The 21,908-nt window shown below is 49.9% G+C and overlaps 1 protein-coding gene across 2 annotated transcripts in view; it reads right to left on the bottom strand.

Moving 5' to 3' along the window:
* Window positions 1–21,908, bottom strand: part of WWC3 (WWC family member 3) — a 135,541-nt gene that overhangs the window by 46,572 nt on the left and 67,061 nt on the right. For both annotated transcript variants that reach the window (XM_042974559.1, XM_042974560.1), the window contains 4 exons: window positions 18,215–18,344; window positions 15,376–15,522; window positions 11,269–11,342; window positions 1,530–1,772 (listed from right to left, as the gene is read on the bottom strand). In XM_042974559.1, coding sequence (XP_042830493.1) covers window positions 1,530–1,772; window positions 11,269–11,342; window positions 15,376–15,522; window positions 18,215–18,344 — 594 coding nt within the window. The remainder of the gene's footprint in view (window positions 1–1,529; window positions 1,773–11,268; window positions 11,343–15,375; window positions 15,523–18,214; window positions 18,345–21,908) is intronic.

The raw sequence follows: 21,908 nt of genomic DNA, 5'->3' as shown, positions 1-21,908 counted from the left end.
CGGCTCTCTCTTGGGCTGGTCCCACAAGAGCCTCCCTCAGCCGGATGAGCTTGGCTGAGCCAGTCCCGGACCTAGGCATCGAGGGGAACGGCGGCTCCATGGGGCTCCGTGGATTTGTACCCTGGGACCACAGCACTCACGTGTGCCAGGGTTTCCACACGGCGAGGGCAAATATAGTCAGGGGTGCATGGATGTGGAGTCTGGAGAAGCAGGTGGCATTTGTGGGACCGGATCCACCCCCCCTAAGAGAGAACCAACCCAATGAGCGCTCAGGCCCCCCTAGCCAGAACACGCACAACAGAATACCAAGGGTAGAGCGGAAGGTAATGTTGAAGCAGAAGAGTCTGGAAGCACAAGGGCACGGATGAACACTTCAGTTCCATAGTCCCGTCTCAGACTCAAAATCAACTCCGTGTTTACTCTGAGTGAAGTGACAGGCCACGCTAGCATCTTAAGCTAACCAGAACACATCCCGCCTATTGCTAGGAGCTGCGCTCTCCGAACACCAGCACTGCCTGCCAACACTGACATCGGCCACTAATGTCACCACACAGACCTCAGCAAAAAACGATCACTATCCGAGCATCGATAACCCCCAACACAGAGAACGGGCTAACGGGATGAACTGACAGTTCTAAGGGCCTCCGTACAGATGAAATCATTCAGCTGACTGCTGAATCCACGTCGGCAATGCTCACGCAGATGCCGCGTCCGGTCCTCTTAACACGCTGAAGTTGAAGGTCCACTGGGTCATCAGACAGGGTGGGCTCACCAAAGCTCAGCTGATGCCCTCAGATACCCATCCGACAGCCCCGAAACGTGGAGGTCAGACCCAGCGTTTGGCGCGGCCCGTGGTCACACGCGCCAGATGGAAACCAGGAGACCCCGCACACCCCAAAGCGCCGAGCACCGAGGACACGGGACGCGGTGCTGGCTTCACCAGCCAAGAGCCCAGGACAGACCGAGGAGAGGCACGTTTGGGCACGGACACACGCCAGGCTGCCGGCTTCCTGCCGCAGCAGAGAGAGCGGGCTTTCCTGGGGGCGAATCAAGGTCGCAGATGAAAGGAAGAGGTGGCTGGCCCCAACGCCCACAATGGAGGAACGCGGGCTTCCTCTCCGTGCCGGCGCCCGCCTCCCGCCCTCCCGCCGGCAAGCCCACGTCCAGGCTGCCGTCTTGCGGACCGGAGGAAAGCACCCCCATACCGGGAAGGGGTGCGGTCTAAGCGCGCGGCTTCCCTCGCTCCATCCCCTTCTCCATCCCCTCCTGCTTCTGTCCAGGAGCCAGGAAGCTCGGGAGCCCTGGGCAGAGCCGGGACCTCCTACAGAAGGGAAGGCGCGCGCTCCCCGCGCCTTCTCCCTTCGCTCTACTTGGCGAGGAGACACGCCAGGCGGTAGATGCCTCGAGCGCCAACGGCAACCGGCACCGATCTCGAGTCACGTGCCAGCTCTCCGAGTCAGCTCTTCCGGCTGGTTCTGCACTAGCAGCCGGGTCCCCCCTGCCCCCGACCCCGGGGGGGGCCGGCGCACCTTTCCGTGGCGCCCTGCACGGACGTGGCCCGCGCGCGCTGGATCTCCTCCTCCAGGCGCCTGCGCTCCTCCTCCAGCCGGGCCACGTCTTCCGCCGGCCTCCGCTGCTGAACGATGAGCTGCAGCTCCTGAAGCAGGGCCTCTTTCTCCTTGATCAGCTGCAGCCGGTCCCTGTCGGCCTCGGCCAAACCCGGCCAGGACTCGTTGTCAAGCTGGGCCAGCTGCTGCTGGATGGTCGACACCCTGCAAGAGACGGGCCCAGAAAAATCCATGAAGTCAAAACGTCACCTTCCCACGTTCTGGGCACCATCACGCAGATCCTAGAAACTCACCCTGCTCAGTACATACTGAAGTTAGCGCACCAAGTGAACCTTCAGTGACAGAAATAAAGCGTTTGGAAACGAGGAGTGATAAGAATGACGCGTAGGTCTTTTGCACAACGTCCCCGGGTCTAGACTGGGGACGGCAGTGAGCAAATCGTGCTTGTTGTAGAGAAATGACGGAAAGGCTGGCGTCCTCCACGTACCCGTGCACTGTGCTGTCTCAGGTGCACGGTTTCCCACATGGCACTGTCGCAGAGCAGGATGGAACCGGCTCCTTTCTCCCCATCCCCCGTCATCAGTAGCTAAACACTGCGCCGGGTACGTGAGACATGCTTCTGGCTTCCCGCCTCGTCTGCCGTGCCTGACCGCCAACGCCACGTAGACAAAGTGACAGGACAGCCACGCACCCCTCACACTGCTTCTGGATAGAAAACCCCCGAAGGCCAGTGATCTACCTCTCCTGGTTCTGTTTGCTCTCTCCAGCACCAGAGACCTTGACCGTAGGTGACGTTCAAAATGCTTTGCAGAGAGCAGACACTCGGCAAGGGCTAAGCGCACGGAACTGGGAGCAAACATGACCGCAAATATCCGAGAGCGGGAGGGTCGGCCCTGGCAGGCGTGGGTGTTGGCGTGAGGTAATCAGGGGGGTAGAGACCGGTCAGCCTCGCTAAATGCATCGGCATGACCACCCTCCGGGTGTAAGAACGCGGGCTCTGTTGTCACCTTCCACGGGCCCAAACTTCCATGCGTTCGCTTGGCAGACCGCATCACCGTGTGTCCCGAGTCGCTGCTGAATGCAGACTAAACGGCAGAGATGCGGCCTGTATCTTCAGAGCAATCGTTTCATGGCCAGAGTAGACTGCTGTAGGCCCTTCAAGTTTAGGTGTGGCTAAATATGAGGCCTATCTGTTTTCAGGCAGAAGCGAGGGACGCCAGACTTGCCCCGAACCCGGCGCCGCGAAGGACAGACAGACATTGGCACACGTGCCCCAAAACCCAAATCCAGAGACGTCCCTGAGGTCGCAGAGAGCGGTGAAGAAGGGGCAGCGGCAGGGGCACGTGGCCCTGTAGCCTCTAAGGCAGTGATTCTCAAAGTGGGGTCCCGGACCGGCAGCCTCAGCATTACCAGGAGTTTTGTGACAAACGGCAACCTCGGGCGCCACCCCAGACCCGTAAAAGGAGACACTCTGGGGACGGGGTCGGGGCGATCTGGACTTTAACAAGTCCCACTGGTACTTCTGATGCTCACCGGAGTTCGAAAAGCCTCTGACCCCGGGCAGCCCGGCCTTGTCCAGAGGATCCTAACTGGCCTTGGAGCTCTCAGGGGCTCACATCAGGCTCCGATGTGGCGATCCTCACTAAAATGGGAATGGCAGGAGTGCCCCTGAGGCCACCCTGTCCCGTGCCCAGGGCACACACACTCATCAAAGCTGGCATCCCGCCCGCTAGGTCCAGCCCTCGGAATCCTTCTCGACACCAAGCTTCCTGCAGACGCCGCCCACCCATCGACTGGTGTCGGTCCACGTGTCAAAGCCTGTCAGCCGGCCCTGCACTAAGTGAGGCTCCTCTGAGCTGGATGTGAGCGTGCGGGCTAGCCGGCCCGGCCAGAGGACTGGGTAAGACGCCTTCTTCGAGTACCAAGCCAATCCGAAAGCCAACGGTTTAAAAAGGGAGTGTACAAATTACAGTTTCAACGTGTGCATTTTACTCAAGTCCAATTCCCCAAGAAGGTAAAGAAAATAGTTGAATGTCAGTAGCTTTATTAGGCAAGTTCTTTTCCAACTTAAAACTAATTTCCTGAAAATGTGTTGGAAAATGGTGCCAAATCATGTCACCGAAAAATACTAATGACAGAGGCAGCTGAACAGGGTTAGGAATCCAACTGGGCCTTAAGCATCCATCTATGTCTAATTAGTGTAATTAAAATTTATGGCAGTCATATAACTGAAGCCCAAGGAAAATACACCGCAAGTAGGCCCATAAATAAGTTAGTGCCAAATCAGACATTATACCCAATGAAATTTCTGGAACGTTCTACCGTAGATCCAGACAAGTCCAAAGTAAGGAATAAATATGAAGGGGCCGAACAACAATGAGCAAATTCATCGCGTCCTCGTAAGTTCTCATGTAATTTACCCGACCAATCCACAGGAAAGCCTCTCTGAACCCTGCTAAAGTTAGCGGTATTACTTTGTAACGTGTACTAATTCTCCTACATCCACTACAAGCGGACACAGTTTAAAAAGCACTGCCTCTGAGTCTCTGAGGTGTACATGAGAGGCGATCGTGATTCTGTCCAAGCCGGCCGGGCACAGGTTAGCTGCCATTCTACGTGGATTCAAGTTGCCGAGGGCCGCAGGGCGGTGGAAGAGCCAGTCCTAGCTAATCCTACTCTTTCCAGGCAGATCTCAAGTAATATCCACTATCAGAAAAAAGAATGAGGGGAAGAAAAGAATTACAGGCGGGAAGAGAAGCAAAGCGCCAGCTTCGAAAGGGCTGTCCGCCGAAGGCATACAAGAAACAGCACGGCGGCCGAGGTGAAGCACGTTTCTGTGACTCGGCACAGCTCGCAAGAAAAATAAGCAAAGCCACGCGGCAGGGGACAACGTCTGTGGAAGAAACCAAAAACCGACGAAGTGGACTTCACGCCACCCGTCGGGAAAAGCTGCCTGGGCTGTGCCGAACACTAGGCAAGCGTTTCTACGCTCTTTAAAATACATCTCACAATGATGCAAGCGATCGCCTGGTCATCTGAGAGCTAGCTATGAATCTAGAAGACTATTGACACGTATCGCAAAGCGCCATTTCTTGCCCTGTCTCCCTACTCCAGATGCAGGCACACGGGACCTGCTCTGGGCCGGGTCGAGAGCGTGGCACACGTGTCTTGTGTGTGTGTCCGCACTAAAGCCCAAAGCTCTAGAAGGATTCCTTCACTCATTTCTGGTGCATTCACCGAGGGGCAGACAAGACGGCTTTGCCTTTGACACAGTACGCCTCGTCTACTGTGCCGTCCCGTGCTGCCAGCCTCGAAAGCAGCCATCTGCCAGGAGGACCCGTAGTGTGGTAGGTTTACTGGAGGAGACTGACTTCGCGCCTAAGACGCAGCATCACTTCCGGTGCCCCTTCTTCCACATCCACGCCACACAACTGATCTGAAGGCTGGAACCCCACTCCTACGAGTACCATCATCCCAGTTCTGAGCACTCTGAGGAAAACAATCTCCAGAAAGGCTTTCTTTCCTGAAATACCATTTCGGTGAAATTAAACACATGAAAGCAAACCAAGGCCCTGAGGACGGTTTGCAAAAAAGAAACGTTCCCCAGGTCAGTTTGAAGGGAGTCCGAGAGCCGCTTAAAATTGGGGACGGTTTATTTCCTGTAAGTCAACTGTACTCTGTACTGATTCTAATTTTTGATAGGTAATACATTTTATGGCTTACATATAATCTCTCACAAATGCCTTTAAAAGCTTCAGTGGCTCAGTTGGTTAAGCATCCGACTTCGGCTCAGGTCATGATCTCGTGGTTTGTGAGTTCGAGCCCTGCGTTGGGCTCTGTGCTGACAGCTCGGAGCTTGGAGCCTGCTTCGGATTCTGTGTCTCCTCTTTCTGCCCCTCCCATGCTCATGCTCTGTCTCTATCTCTCAATAATAATCGTTAAACAAATTAAAAAAAAAAAGCTTTAAAACGTATATCCCTGTGCTCATGATGGAGAAGAAATGAAGGCAAAGCCTCAACCAAACACTGAGCCTTCATATTTATTATGTAACCTCCAAATTCCATTCCCTGAACAGGTCTAAGGTAGACACAAGTAACATATGAATCTTTTGTCCCCCTCGCTGTTTTTGCCTGACCACCTGTTCTGTTACAGCCCAGGCACCATTAAACCATGAATAGAAAGGTGCGTTTATGCTGCAGAAACTACTTAGGCCCCCACAGTTCACAGAAGCCCTAAATAGTGTCTGCATTTTTCTGAAAAAAATAATGCACTTCTAATACAGCACAGTTCTGAGGTATATTTTACATACCCAGAACAATCCTTGGTTTTTTCAATTTATATACAAATTCTGCAGTCGACTATATAATTTTGCATGTTCCTAAAATATGGTTGCTTTCCGGAAGAGAAATGGAACCCCAGGCAAGCCAAGGTCCCATTTGACGCTTGAGACATGACAGACCCCCCAGTGCCACACTCCGGGACGTCGTGTTGGCTTAGAGCCTTGTGCCTTCAGATTTCAATCGCAGCTACAGATTTGACACTGCTTACGTTTTCTCTCCTTAGTTTTCTGTTTGTAAATATCCATGTACGCGAAAAGCAAAAGTTCAAGAAAATCTCAGTTGAGATCTAGGTCAGATGGACGATAAAATCGCTTCAGCTGACTGAGCTAAGCATCAATAAACCGCTGTCCATTTGGCTCAGCTCTCTATTCTGTGTTGGAAATTCGAGCTGAATCTCGAATATGTGGTGTAGGAAGGGTCCACTAACACCCCCAAACCCTTCCCTGCCCTCGTGTCTTTTCCCCTTTGAGGGTACAGATCTTCAGAGCGCAACTCCTTCAAATGAGAAGCAGAGCATGTGTAGGCTTCTTTCTCTTGGCCTGAATGGGGAAGAAGGAGCCAGCCGTGGAAAGGATGCTTTCCCACGTCGCTCCTGGCTGTGATTCACTCACGCCCGAGCCCCGATACACAGTCACTGCAGAAACGAAGGAAAACTCCAAGCGTCTGATCAAATTCGACTGGAATCCTAACACGACTTGGGTTTCTGACGCCAGATGAACAGCAGAACCCATCCTGGCAACAAACGCTAAGACACAAAAAACTGGATGGGTCTGATGTTTTGTTCCTATCTGGACTGCGAGTGTTTCTATGGAAACAGCTGCAGTTTGTGCACAGTTCTGGAACGAGTGTTCTTAGGTTAAAAATAAGGAACTATCTGCGTCACTGGGACTGCTTCGAGACTCGTTCCTCCAAATCGGCTTTGAAAAATTCTAAAATTTTCAACCAATAATGTGGAAGTATTCCTATCATAAGGGCTGCCTTGAGAATCCTAAGTGATGTTCCTGAAGGGAAACCCAGAAGCAGTTGTTTGGGTACATTTTCCACGACCCAGAGTTGAAAACACAACACTAGTCACCATGATGGTGATTTGGTCGACAGAATTCTCTAGAAATCACACTACCACTTGGAATTAGGAGTTCCACTTCCACTGACTTCCTTTTAATCTGAATACATCCTGGAGCGCCTGGGTGGCTCAGTCGGTTGAGCGTCCAATTTCAGCTCAGGTCATGATCTCACGGTTTGTAAGTTTGAGCCCCGCATCAGGATCTGTGCTGACAGCTCAGAGCCTGGAGCCTGCTTCGGATTCTGTGTCTCCCTCTCTCTCTCTCTGCCCCTCCCCTGCTCACGCTCTGTCTCTCTCAAAAATAAATAAACATTAAAAAAATTTTTTTAAATAAATAAATAAAATAACCACTCTCAGGGCACCTGGGTAGTTCAGTCAGTTAAGCGGTTAAGCGGCTGACTGATTTCAGTTCAGGTCTTGATCTCACAGTTCTGTTAGCCCTCAGGGCACTCTGTGAGATTCCTCTTGTTGCTGTAACAAAAGACCACAGATTCAGTGGCTCAAAGACCACAGATTCAGTGGCACACGTTGTTATCTTCCAGTTCCAGAAGTCACAAGTCAAAACTGGGTGGGCAAGGCTGTGATCTTTCTGGAGGCTCTAGGGAAGAACCCATCCCACTGCCATTTCTAGGGACCGCCCACAGGCCTCAGCTCGTGGCCCACGCCACTCTGATCTCTGCTTCCCTCCACGTCTCCTTCCCTGACCGTCCCTCTTCCAGGGACCCTAGTGATGACACTGAGCCCACCTGGATCATCCAGGACCATCCCCTCATCTCCACGTCCTTAACTTAATCCCATCCACAGTTTCTTCTGCCATGGAAGGCAACACAGTCACAGGTTCTGTCCACAGGACACGGACATCTTGGGGAGGGGAGTGGTTCTGCTAACTCCAGGCACTAAGTCAGGAGTCTGCCTGGCAGGCTGGAGCCCCGGTATGTCTGGGGAACACCGAGGGGTCGGCTCGGCTGGAGCAGGGCGGGGAGGGCGCGGGGAACGGGCTAATGCCCCGAGTTAGCGAAAACCTGCTCCTGTGGGCCCTCGCGATCCAAACACAGTAGGGATTCAGGAGCAAAACAAGCAGCCCGAGAGTAAGGCTTCTCAGCCAAGACACCACCGACAGTCTGGGCCACCTGAGGCTGTGCCATGGGGCCATGCGGCACCTCTGGGCTCTGCCCGCTGGTTGCCGGCAGTGCCCGGTCTCTAGTCACGGGGACCAAAAACGCTCCCTGGGGAGCAAACATTGCCTCCTTCAATGCTTGAGACCCATGCGAGGCAGAGGAATGAGAGCATCTAACACGTTTTGAAAGGATCACTTGTCTGGAAAAAAAATTCCGACAGAGCAACTGAAATGACCAAAGGCTACACAAGAGTATGCTGAACCGCACCAGGAAACGCACCGTCCACACCAGGGAGAAGCGCATGGCAGCTGGGAGGACGTCTCCGCCCATCACTCTAGGAAAACTGACAAGGAATGAAGACGTTTCATGATGCTAAGCGCATGTGAGAATCAGGGCTCTCAATCGCCATTCGCAGCAGTGCAAAACTTTCGGCGTACGTGCCTTTAGACCCACGCATCTCATTGCTGAGTCTCGGTCCACGGGAACCGTCATTCCTGCAAGGCTGGGGCCCACAAAAAGACGTGCAGTTTGTGGAAAGGGAAAACTGCAGCCATCGAAGACGTCTAGCCGCAGAGTGATGGCTATGCCTCCTAAGCTATGCATCACGTACCATATTTAACTATGCTGGGCTTAATTGATTTCAATGTTTAGATAAAAGCCTGGAAGGTTTCACGTCAAACCATTAATGGTAGGAAGTGGGATTAGAGAAGGGAAAAACAGCTGGTCTCTATTTATTGATTGCGCCTCTGACAAAAACGATGTATTCATGTATTGTTTTTGTAATAAAAACAAAGAGGAAAATACAAGTGTGCGTGCACGTATGTAAGCATGCCTGTGGTATATGCGGACATCACGTACAAGCATACACGGGCATGTGTTTCTGGCTCTGGCGCGTGTACACATATGTTCACGCACACACGCACGCGCAGCCCCAGCAGGTACTGCCCGGTGGGTTGGGGGGAGGTCCTCACCCCCAGGCAGAGCCGCTGATAAACTCACAGATTTCTGTTAGCTGGGGAGGAGTTTATCTCCCAAATAGGTTAAAGACCATATGCAACCGCATCACATACACCACACAATTGTTTGGAAATGCCCCGAACAGGGCAGGTGCCGGGTAGAAAGAAGTACGACCTCCCATTCTCCCAGCGGCTTCTCTACCCACTGGAGCTCCCGGGGTCACCCACGCAGACCACAGGCGTGGCCCCCTAAGACATCGCAGTCCTCCAGCACAGAGAAGGGTTTCTTGGCCTCGGCACTGGGGACACACGGCAGGGATCATGCTTTGTGTGGGTCCGGCCCATGCGCCGTAGGATGATGGAGTGACAGGCCTGGGCCCCGCCGACTGGATGCCGATAGCAGGTCCCCCACAGTCGTGACAACCACAAATGCCTCAAGACAGGGCCAGAAGTCCCCTGGGGGTAAAGGGTCCCCCGCCCCCGAGCTGGGAACCCCTGTGCTAGAGGGAAGACAGGCAGCGCTCGTGCAAGCCAGCCCAGGAGGTCCTCGCGTAAATGGTGCCAGTGCAGCCCAGAAAGGCGTTCCCAAGAAGCCCTCACTGTCCCACAAAGGCTGAAGCACCCAGGGCAGGACTCCACCCCCCACCCCCATAGCTGCAGTGCGTTTCCTAACAAGGTTCTGGCAACCTTGAAATATTACTTTCATTTAAAAGGTATTGATGAAATGCAGTGTCCTCCCCTGCATATCTGCCTTAAATACTTGCCTTTTTGCCCAAATGTATTATCTCAACATTTAAAAGGTGACTCCCTGTGTACCGATGCTATCTCTAGAAAACAAAAAAAATCACTTGCTATGTTGAGAAAATGTCACAGCAAAGCACGTAACAATTAAGTTCCTAAGTGTAGCAACCTTCTATTTTCTGCATTTTAAAACAGCGCAGCAAATTCCAAGCACCCACACTGCGCAGTCCAGTAGAAACATGCAGGAATGAGCAGAGGAACATTCCACGGGGACAACAGCCCCTGACAGACGGCAGCGAGCTCAAGAGCAGGAACGCGCGGTAGATGGACAATACGGCCACGGAGCCCAGCAGCACGGCTGAACGGATCTGGCGGCAGTCCGTGTGGAAACATAAAGCCCACTGCACATGCGAGGGGGGAAGCCAGGGAGAGCCGGGTGTCAGAGCTCCGAGCAAACAGAAGGCCCGTGTCAGGCCCTCTAGCAGGGGAGTCATCTGATCTGCTTTGGTTGCTATTTTTACATTTTCTACAAAGGCAACCAAGTGGATTACCAGACATCAGGAATGATACAGTCGATCGAGCAGACCCAACTATTTCCCTTCCAGAAAGGACTCCCTCATCCCACCGGGCATTCCGCTCCTCCCTCACCCTCTAAGAAAACAGTTCGCATGTGACTCAAGAAACTTTTTTCAAAACGATATGCTTTGTAGCTTTCCGAAGCACAGATTTGGAAATGATTTGGTTTTAAGGCTCTTTTCAAAAGACACAAAAGAGAGAAAGTGTCTAAAAAGAGGACACAAAAGCCACGGCAGGGTCAGAATATAGAAAACGGGGTCCTGGGGACATGGGGAGGGGTATGACGTGCTAAAAACCCTGCCTGCCTGTGAGGACTGCACGCTGCCTCTCAATCCTGCCCCTGGCTACGGTTAGGACTGGGACAGGGGGACAGAAAGATGAATTTTGAAAATGTACAGACAGGGTCGAGTCTCAATTTTCAGAGGGCAGATGATTTACAGCAAAGGTCAACGAAAGTGGCTATGCTTCGGTTCTATTGAAATCCAAACAGACCGGGGGCCGCCAGCGCGTGCTGACCTAGTCCTTATTAACCCGTCTTTTAAACCAAGATGCGTGGCTTTCTCCATTAACCTACGGAGTCGGAAAGGGCACATATAAAAGACAAGGCGATTGTGTCGAAGCCTTGGTGGGAAGGCAGGGAGGGCGGGAGCCGGGTGTCTCTGTCTTTATTAAATCATGGCTTTATAACTGTTCACAAGAGTGACCGTTTCACATTTTAAATGCATATGAAATTCTGTTGTGGGTATTAGGAAGCTTCCACAGAAAGGAAGATCTTTGATTTTATATTCTATCAGACACCGCTTTCTGAGAAAAAGTGGACGATCCCACACTGGAGTTCCACAAAACCTCTTTCCATGGGAGAAAGGAAGGAAGCAGAAGGCAAGATTGGAAAAAGGAGCTTCTTACCTCTTTCTGGCTTCCTCATACTGCCAATTAAGCCTGACTCGGTCTACAAGTCTTGTCTTATCATCAAAGACAAACTTTCCGGAACAGAAGGAAAAAAAAAGGGGGGGGGGGAAACATATTAAAACATATTTTCAAAATAGAAAATTCATTTCAACTTTTAGCAACAGTGAAGAAGATCTTATTTTGTCTTTACATTTCCACTTTTCGGGACGCCTGGGGGGACTCAGTCGGTTAAGCATCAGACTTCAGCTCAGGTCATGATCTCACAGTTTGTGAGTTTGAGCCCCACGTCGGGCTCTGCTGACAGTGCAGAGCCTGCTTGGGATTCTCCCTCCCTCTCTCTCTCTCTCTGCCCCTCCCCCACTCGTGCTTGATCGCTCTCTCTCTCTCTCTCTCTCTCTCTCTCAAAAAAGAAAACAAATGTCCCCTTTCCAAGGGTCTGGAAGGAAACACACCAAATAATACTTAGCTGTCACCTCTGGTTGCTAGAAGCTGGGCGTGGGGCTGGGAAGCTCTGCTTTTCAAACACTGGTGGGTCTGTATTTTTTAACAGTGGACGTGTGTTCATCTATTGTATAATTCTTAACAACAAATTAAGTTTAAAAAACAAAATAGGGAATCCCTTAGTAAAAGTTGATACAAAGGCATAAACGTCTGTCCCACTTTGTACAGTACATTTTGCCATTCTTCGATAAATGCAGAATAACGATGTTCTCCTGAGAAGTCACACGATCGGAAGACGACGGTCTTAGCTGTGTTAGGCATGGGCTACAGGACTCCTTCTAGTGTCACATGGCATGTTAAAGAGTTCAAGGTCAAAAGGAAATAAAGCAAGGTCTGGAAAAGCCTGGATCGGGGCACATCACCTTAGGAGTTAGAATTGAAATGTGGTGCCCTGACATGATCATTAGTTGTTCTTATTTTCTTACCAATTACACCGAACAAAACAAATTCCTAAAACAAAACAAAAAAAGACCTGTATGGGAGGTAATCGTAGCTCACCTTGGTCACTTCTTTCATTCCTGGAAATCTATGACACCAATTCATGAAATCGATCCTCTCTGTAGATCTGACCTTAACTAGACCATAGCCTCCAAGTCATTTTTTTAAATAACGTCATGTCAGCAAATATTTGAAAATATTCTATCTGAATGATTAGTGATGAATTTATCGATACCAGTGTTGATACACATCAATAGGAATGTCTTTATCTTCATCGTCTCGAATGGCGAGATGGAAGAAATGCCTTATGAGGGGCTGAGCATTCTCCGATGAGATGTGTCATAATTTTACACATTTTACAGCCTCCCCACGGTTTCCTCAATACACACACACACACACACATACACACACTCCTATGCTTTGACGTCACATCTCCAGAAGCCATCTACGCTGGAAACGAGCTACATGTCACCTCACCACCTTGTTTGTCGGAGACTCCTGCAGCTGACCCATCATCAAGACCAACAGATATTTCTTCAACCTGTTCTTGATGCTCCTGTAGATCTCTAAGCTCTGTTTTTGCACTCTTCTTTGAGAACAAAATGGACATCTTGGTCAAAAAAGGAAAAACCTACGACCCAATGGATTCAGCAGGTTCCTGCTTCACAGTTCCTACGTAGCATGTACCCCAACCGTCGAATCCCGGCATTAGGCCTGCAGCGTGTATACATCTGTGTTTGCAAAGTCCTGGGGTCAAAAAGCATAGCCAATTATGTCCACACCCATCCCACAAAACTGATGACCCAAATTGATAACTAAGCCAAGTACGCAGACGTCTAAGATGGTGCCCAGTAGTCTCCACCTCTTGGGATTTGCCCCACGTGTGAGCCCCTTGAGAGTGCTCTAGAGCCATGATTACCAATAGAATACAACAGAGATGATGAGAAGCCATTTCTGTGACCAGGTTACAGAAGACAGTGACTTCCATCTTGCTGGCAGACTCTCTCAGCTTGCACACTTTGATGAAGCAAGCTATGGTGCCAGAGAGGTCCATACGGCAAAGAAGCAAAACCCTCTGTCCCACGACCCGTGGGGAAGTGAATCCTGTCAACAATCACGTGAGCTTCAAAGTGGCCTCTTCCCCAGTCAAGTCCTTGGATGAGACTGCAGCCCTGGCCGATGCCTTGATTGCAGTTTCGTGAGAGCCGCTGAAGCAGAGGGCCCACCCAGACTCCTGACCCACAGTAGAAGTCTGAGATAATCGAAGTGTGATGTTTTAAGATGCTACATTTTGGAGTAATCTGTTAGGCAGTAATAGCCCACCAATCCAATTACGGCCTTTCAATATCCTTTTTTATAACGACATGATATAAACAGGGGTTTAGACATCAGAAATGTTGATTCAAACCCAGCCAGCCCTGGCTACATGACCTTAGCTGACTCGGCACCTGATCCCCTCGTCTATCAAAAGTATATGGAAACAACTAATAAGGTAACAGCCATGAAGCGGTCAGTCCAGGGCCAGCCCCAGTAAACTCACAAACGATAACAATTTACTCCTTGAGTTACTGCAACGGCATGACCAGCCACTCCCCACCTGATATTTTCAGAAAGTCTTACCTAATCATTAGAGAACCTTTGTTTCTTCCAAACTAGTCGAATCTCTAAATTCTAATCCTACCCTATGATAACGGCAATTATTCATGGAATTCAATGAGTCTTGTACTTCTTTCTTTCCTGCACACCAAACCCTTTAGGCAAAAATAGCAGGCATTTCTGACTTACAGATTCTTTTCTGTGTGTCTTTATATAGATGGTGACCCTATCCTTTAAAACCAAAATTGCCTGGTCAAAAACGTCTACGCAGACTTTTAAAAGCAAGGAGGGGAAAATTGAAAATAGGGCTGTTCTGGGACGTCCAGGACAAAGAGTCATTATTTACCATAGCACTCTCAAAGAGATACTATTTGCCTAAATTTCAAAATATTAGTTAATTATTTAAAACCCAGAGTTTTTGTCAATGGTCTTTTCCCCTTGTTTCCTTTTCTTTATGTAATTTTGGGGAGGGCATTCCACATTCCATTGATGTCTCATCTTTACTTAATAAGCTCTAAGAAAAAGAAGCCATCTTTTTTTTTTCAATTTGTCTTCCATTTGTAATAAACTTCACTCAATAACATTACAACAGGAGTGTCTTTAAGCATTCACCACCCTGCTTCAGATGATGACTGCCAACTTTGTTTTTGTGGCTAACTCAAGGCTTCACTAATTGCCAAAAGGGGCCTTATGAAATTCTTCCAAGTCCCAACCAAAATTAATTTTGATTCAATTCAATTTCCTGACATTCTTTTAGAAGAATAAGAAATAGCATCAAAGTATAACCCAAGGGTGCTACAGCCACAAAGCCTCGGAAAATCACTGGGCGAAGCCAACGATCGGTAAACTATGGCCCCCGCAGGCCAGATCCAATCCTGTTTTTAAAAATAAAGCTTTATTGGAACACAGCCCTGCCCATTTGTTTGCACACTGCCTATGGCTGCTTTTGCATTCTAACAACACAGTTGGATAGTTATGGCAAAGGTCTAAAATATTTACTATCTAGGGGTGCCTGGGTGGCTCAGTCGGTTAAGCGTCCGACTTCGGCTCAGGTCACGATCTTGTTCCCGAGTTCGAGCCCCGCATCGGGCTCTGTGCTGACAGCCTGGAGCCTAGAGCCTGCTTCAGGTTCTGTGTCTCCCTCTCTCTCTCTGCTCCTCCCCTGCTCACGCTCTGTCTCTCTCTCTCTCTCTCAAAAGTAAATAAACATTAAAAAAAAATTTAATATTTACTATCTGGGCCTTTACAGAAAAAGTTAGCTGATCCCTGCTGTAAGATATCATATGTCTGTTAAAAACACACCTAAATTCAATTCTCAAAAGGATTCTGCCATTTTAAAGAATCACAAGGAGAGAGGTAATAAGCAATTCGATTGCCTTCCAGGCCCTGGGACCTTCACAGCTGGATTTTTTTCCTCCAACGCAATGGCACAAAAGCCTAAACATCTCTGAAGAGAAAGTGGCAGAGGAAAACAAACGAGTGACGAGTGACGGCACCGCGAAGGCGGCTCTTTCCTCTCCTGGCACATTCGGCCCTCCCCTCCACCCCAGCCCCCGGTTCCTGGCATACCTCTCCGACGATGTCGGTCTGAGACCCAGCGTCGCAGAACTGCTGAGGTAAAGAATCGCCAAGCACACCTGGATTGTGAGGGAACTCCGGCAGAGGGTCGGTGAGAGAAAAGCTATTCCTGAAGCCGTCGGTCAGCTTGGCCAGGCTCTGGAAGAGAAGGAAACGAGCCGCCTGAACAGAGGTGGTGACGCTTCCCTTCCCGCTGAGGGCCGCCCCTGGCGCCGGCCCACCCCACCCCTCCCCCACCAGGTGGAGAAGCCAAGTCTACCGCCACGTGCACCTTTAATACAATTCTTCGTCATTTACGTCCCCCTGTGACCGAGTCCCCCTGCCAGCATGTGGATAACGTAGACAACTGCCGGGGTACCACTGTTACTGTTTTTCTTCTTTAGGAAACACAGCGTGTTTCAACACACACACACACACACACACACACGCACACACGCACACACACGCACGGTACCTATGTGAGACGGTGGATGTGTTAACTAACTTTATCGTGGTAATCATTCCAGGTTATATATGTACATCAAATCATTAGGTTGTATACCTTAAGTTTATATAATTTTGTCATCTGTACCTCAATAAAAGGGGGGAGCACTGCCATCCAAAACGTTCTATCAATAAATGAGTCTGAGATGAATGCCACCTCGAGATTTTGATAAACCACACAGAAGCAAAACCACTCCCAGATGATGTTTACGTATTTTCACAACCTGGTTTTTCAGGTGACTGTACATGACCAAGAGTCATCTCACGTGATGTCAGTTGGCCAAAAACTAGAGTATGTCTTCTGGCACACGTAACCCCTTTGGGTGCAAGTCAAAGAGCAATGAGATTTTCTACAAGTTTTTAGAAGACTTTTGAACGTTTTTATCTTCAGCAGACATTGCTGTGGACACCAGGACCCGCAGGAGCGGTATAACACACGTAGCTGGTTCTGGCTCTAGACAAAGGCATCTTGGAATGGGCCGGTACCATTAAGCTCATAAAAGAAAGACAGAACAACTTCTTTGATTTTACTAGAGAGGACGTTCCCCATGCCTCTCCCAGGAGCGTCTCAGAGAAGATGCTGGGGTCTGAAGCTTCTTCTAGAAATTCTATCTCCAGCCTCGAAAGTGGGGAACCCACTCAAGGCAACTGGGCGGTCGCCCCCGCCCTGCACGCCTGGATCGGCCAGTGCGGAGCAGTTAGCGCAACCTCCAGGGGCAGAGCCTCCAAGCCCCCGTGGCGAAATGCCGCTTGGTTCGCCCCTGGGGTTTAGGCTCACGTTGTGATGGGTGACATCCATACGGCACCTTGTCCGACACCGCACTCAGAGGCCTCAGTAAATGGCAGTAGCTGTTCTTGCTACCAGTGCTCGGAGACAATCTAACCGTCGATCATTTACTTTCGTGACCTGGAGAGGGCGTGTGAAAATACAGATGTGTGGGCCACACCTCCAGAGCCTTATCTAGTAGGCCCGGGGCAGGGCCCGGGAATGGGCAACTCAGTGACCACTGTGGGGACAAGTCTCTTGGATCCTTGACCTCAGGACGCACTGCCATGGAAGGCAGCTATCTGTGCACCTGTCTCATTTGGCCTACGAGTCTGAGCTCTGCTTCACGTGCCCTTCTATGCCCTACGTTCTGCGGAATCTAGACCGGTGCCTACTAGGTACTCAGCGTGTGGAACACGAAATGAAAGCCGTAACAGAAACATCTGAAAGCACCCGAGCATCAAGCAAAAAGGCCAGCGCGCACCCATTTGCAAACACTCAAGCTTTTTCTAAAAATAACAACATCTACAGAAGCGCGAGGAACAAAAAAGAACACGATATAATGCTCCACTGATGGCAGCCACGGAACTGAAATGTACGCACGCAGTAGGGTACTTCGCGGCCACGTCAGGGAATGAAGCGGCGCGTGGTGGACAGATGCGGAAAAAGAGACGGGGTGTTATCGTTAGGTGAGGAAGCCGGGGCAGGGGAGCAGCAGGCATAGTCCTAGCTCCCCGTGAGGATGGCGGAACACGCGTTCACACTCTCCCGCGGCTGCATAAACACTAGCCGGGTATACGGGAAGCTAATAAAAGTAGTTACAGGAGACAAGCGAATGAGGCAACAGCAAGACCTCTCATCATAGACTTTTAAAATTATTTTGATTATTGAACAATAGGCATCACCCATTTTTGTGGCTTAAATCGTGTCCTCCAGAAAGTTACGTTCAAGTCCTAAGAATCTGGGAATGCGGGCTGCTTTGGAAATCGAGTCCTTGCGGACGGAATCAAGTTAAGGTGAGGTGCTACAGAATTAGAGTGGGTTCTAATCCAGTGATTGGCACTCTTGTAAGAGGAGGCCATTTAGATGCGGGGACACAGGGAGAGCACCAGGTGACGAGGAAGGCAGAGGCTGGACCAATGCAGCTACAAGCTGAGGGATACCAAGGAATGCCAGAAGCTGGAAGAGGTGAGGAAGGATCCTCCCCTACCGCCTCAGAGACGGCAGGGCCCCGTCGGCACCTTGACTCTGGCGTCCTGGCCACCAGACCCTGGGAGAATAAATTTCTGTTGTTCTATGCCAGTGTGTGCTCCTTTGTCATGGCGGCCCTAGGAATAACTAATACCCGTATTTGAAAACATTTTAATATACAGTATACATAAATATACACACATAAAGAACATATATACACGTATATGTATTACATATGCGTGTATTTAAAAATATATGGATTGCATGTATAATACATACATAACATAATATATATGGTAAGTACATATTTTCCTAAAATTTTAAATAAAAGACAGACGCGTAGGCAGGCAGACGAACGGACATGGGATCTGAAGAGTGCCAGGCCCCTACCTGCATCAGGTCCCGCCTCTCCTTCTCGCCTGTGCAAATGGCTTTCTTGATGGTCCGGAGCTCACTCATTATGGCCTGTGCCTCATCCAGCTTGTAGTTGGTGTGAGTGCTTGACATCTTACGATCAATCCTGGTTAAAAAATAAAAATAAGAGATTATAACATTCCATTACACAATAACAACAACAACAACAACATAACTCAAAAGCTTTACAGAAAGGTGGGAAACGGTTAAAAGCGTTGTGGCAAAGAGAAATAAAGATCCCATAAAACCTTTCTTGCTTGTGGTAAACACGCAGAGATGAGCCTTGGCCGGTGGACGGTTTCCTTTGCTCCAGGAACATCCAGTGCAGGTGAGGACCTTCGAATCAGGATTCCCATGACCTCTACTAATGATCAGGCAACAACACTGGCTTAAGTAATATCCTGAGATGGTAAACTCCTCTCTGAGAGGGGGATTATGTCTTACTTGTTTATCCCCGGCATCTGGGTTAGCGGTCAAAACTGTCTATTAAATAAACATACGAATGACATCTGTGTGCAAGGAGAGCATATGGGAAACAGCAAAATGTTGTGAACTTTTAATAGCGATGCCTTCTATAAAATTGGAAACTCTGTCTCCGCTACCTTCTTCCATCTCATTCTCGTTCTGATCTCCCTCTCTCTTTCTCCTTACTACTCACCTCCTCAGTTCTTTCTTTCAATCCAAACATCCATTCATCCATCCTTCCTTCCATCCATCCATCCAAACTCCCTCCCTCCCTCCCTCCTTCTATCCTTCCCTTCCTTCCTTCCAGCCAGGCCGCCCCCAGGCACACAAGGCCTGCTTCCAGGTGGTGGAAACAGAGCGCTGACCGAGAGACTAGGCCTGGCTCTGGCCTCCACAAAGCAGGCCGCCTCCCGCATACAGCACGTCCTTTGTCTCGCCTCCCTTACCTAAGTCTTGAGGCTTGGAAACCCGCAGGGCTAAAGCAGTTGGAATACTCTGATCCAGAAAGGGGCACGAACTCCGCCGCTTGAAAGTAGTTAGCATGCCTTTCAGATTCCAGACCCACCATCACGCAGGTTCCGGTTCGACACCGTTCTTCCCCACGTTACCGGAAAATCTGGATCCTTAACGGCCAGCCCAAACTCGCCGGTTTTCCGCTCACGAAAGCATCCTGGCACACTGGTGAGGACCAGTGACGCTGCAGCACTACAGCGGGACCCTGGGCAAGCGGCTTGGCCTCTGTAAACCTCAGGTTCACGTTTCCCCCACTTAATGAGGAAAGGCCAGGCGTGTAATATTAGCGGTGATTATTATTATCGTCAGGATAACACTGAATCTGTGTATTCATGGGAGAAAAAGTAAATAATTCACCAACTCTGGTTCTTTAGGCCCGGAGTTGATCTGAGCTCTCACGACCCTTGGAATAAGAGAAGGACAAATACACCAAGGCAGGAAGCCATTGCCTCCCTTTGGAACCGGGCTTCAGGGCTCCACGGCCACTGCCGGCACTGCATCAGCTGCAAATCACGTATTTACGAAACCTGGCCCTGAGTTCTCTTTCACGGAGTCAACGCCACCCATCCAGTGGTGACACGCTTCCATCCCAGCAGGGCCTGGCCACGCGTTTTCCCATTTCAGCTGTTCTCCAGAGAACCAAGGGTCTCCAATAGAGGGCGGAAATAAGAGGCCGTCCATCTCACAGCGCCACATCCGCCGAAGCAGTGGCCCGGTTTTTCTTGCAGGGAAAAGCCAGACTCGTTTACGTAACAGGGTCTCCTGGCACCGATCCTCTGATAAAAGGCTTTCCAATACATCTCATTTAATGTCACAGCCAACAACCTGCAGAGGCTCATGAAGTCGGTAGAAGGGTTCCATCGTTCTCAGACAAAACACCAAGGCCGGGCAAGTCTGACTTCCCTGTAACAGTCAATGCCCAGCGCCTCTGCTAACCAGGTCGACTGCTCCAGAACGAAAAACGCAGCAAATAGATCCTCGCCTGACGCCGACACCCCCGTGGAGAAATGAACTCCACTGCACCGAGCACAATGTTTTCAAGTGCTTGAAAATCAAAGCTAATCAAACAGCCACAGAAGTACAGACACACGCTCCCGGCGCTAAGGCTGTGATGTGAGACCCTACGCATGTCAGCTCCAGCTTTATACGTAAGTGTTGTGACTTCCTTACGGCTTTCAGTAGCAAGAACGCCTGCGCGTGGCCATCACATCAGTAAACCCAGGGGCTGAGCCAGCAGCCCGTCAAGGCACCAGGCCCCATGACGGGAACGGCTGCCACACACAGGAAAACAGGCCGCAATTCCCTCAGGAAGAGGGATCGGCAGCCCCGTAATTCATGCCGCCGGCGGACGCTGCACAGCACCTGGGAGAACGGAAGTTCAACTTCAAGGCCACGGACCTGCGCTCTGGCCTTGGCTATACCCAAGTGGCTCTGGGACCTCGAAAAGAATGCAGATTGGCCTAGAACAGCTGTCTCCGCTCTGTGCCAAGGGTGTCCGGCGCGGGGAGCAGGAGCGGCTACAGGGAGGGCCCGTCTAGGGCTCGAGGACCCTCACCCCTGCTTCAGCGAGCACCTCCCCTTTGCTCCGTCTCAGACATTCTGGTTGGTTCCATAGAAGATGTCATGTGCAGGAAAGGGAAAGGAAAAAGATTCCGCTGTTAAAAAAGTGCGAAAGCTATTAGGGAACATGATCTTGAAGTCCTGGTATTTCAGAGAGAATACTGTTATTTAAAAACAGTTATATACCATTATTGTATTGTGCATCATATTTCACAACTGTATGTCAATATTAATGTTATAGAACAGAACATACAATCATCTAAAAGGGTCATTATGTATTATGCAAATATAACCTTAGGTAAACACTCTATCCGGTACATATTATTTGATTACACTATATAATTATAGAACTAGTACATTACAATAGTTGAACGTGCCAAGCACCTACTAGGCACCAGGGTCTTCCTGCACGTTTGGCGTCTGTCACCTCGTTGAGTCCCCTCAGCAGCTTTATGAGGGAAGCATAACCCTCTCAGATTTTATAATGAAAAACCTGAGGCTCAGAGAGATGACCTCCGCGGCCCCAGATGACAAGCTAAGATCCGGCAGAGCCGCAGTGTTTCGAACCCACGTCTCCCAATTCTCAAGCCTGTGTCGGATCGCCAAGTACAGTGCTGCCCCCTTGATCCCACAGGCATACTCCTGCTCAGAGCGGCCAAGGTCGGGCCCATATGCTTTTCTAAGGGCAGGCAAGGCTTCACAGAATCCCAACCGCTTCCATTTTTCAACGATGATAAATTTCATCTAATAAAAACTTCAAAGGGTAGGAAACCCCTTCCTTCCCATCTGCAAAATTCATTTCTTTGGGAGTTTTCTCCCTTTGCTCCAATTCCCCCTAGAACTTTGGTCAAATTCAGAGGATGTGGTCAGTGATTTGGTATTTTCTAAAATACCAATATACTCCATTTCATAAAGAAGATCGTAACATCTGTGACTGCCAAGGAACTGTCTTTTTCTTTTTTTAATTTTAATCAAGAGCCCAAGAGAGTGCGGATACATCTCAAATAAAATGACAGAAAAGTGGTAACTGTCAACAAAAGGTAAAAACTTAAGTTAGGACGCCCGGTGCTATGATCTGAATGTTTACGCACCCCCCTTCACATGCTGGGATCCTGACCCCCAGGGGGATGGT

The sequence above is a fragment of the Panthera tigris genome, chromosome X (assembly GCF_018350195.1).
Source record: "Panthera tigris isolate Pti1 chromosome X, P.tigris_Pti1_mat1.1, whole genome shotgun sequence".
In the NCBI taxonomy this organism is placed as follows: Eukaryota; Metazoa; Chordata; class Mammalia; order Carnivora; family Felidae; genus Panthera; species Panthera tigris.
Note: the sequence above shows the minus strand (reverse complement) of the source record. Positions and strands in the feature narration are given on the sequence as shown.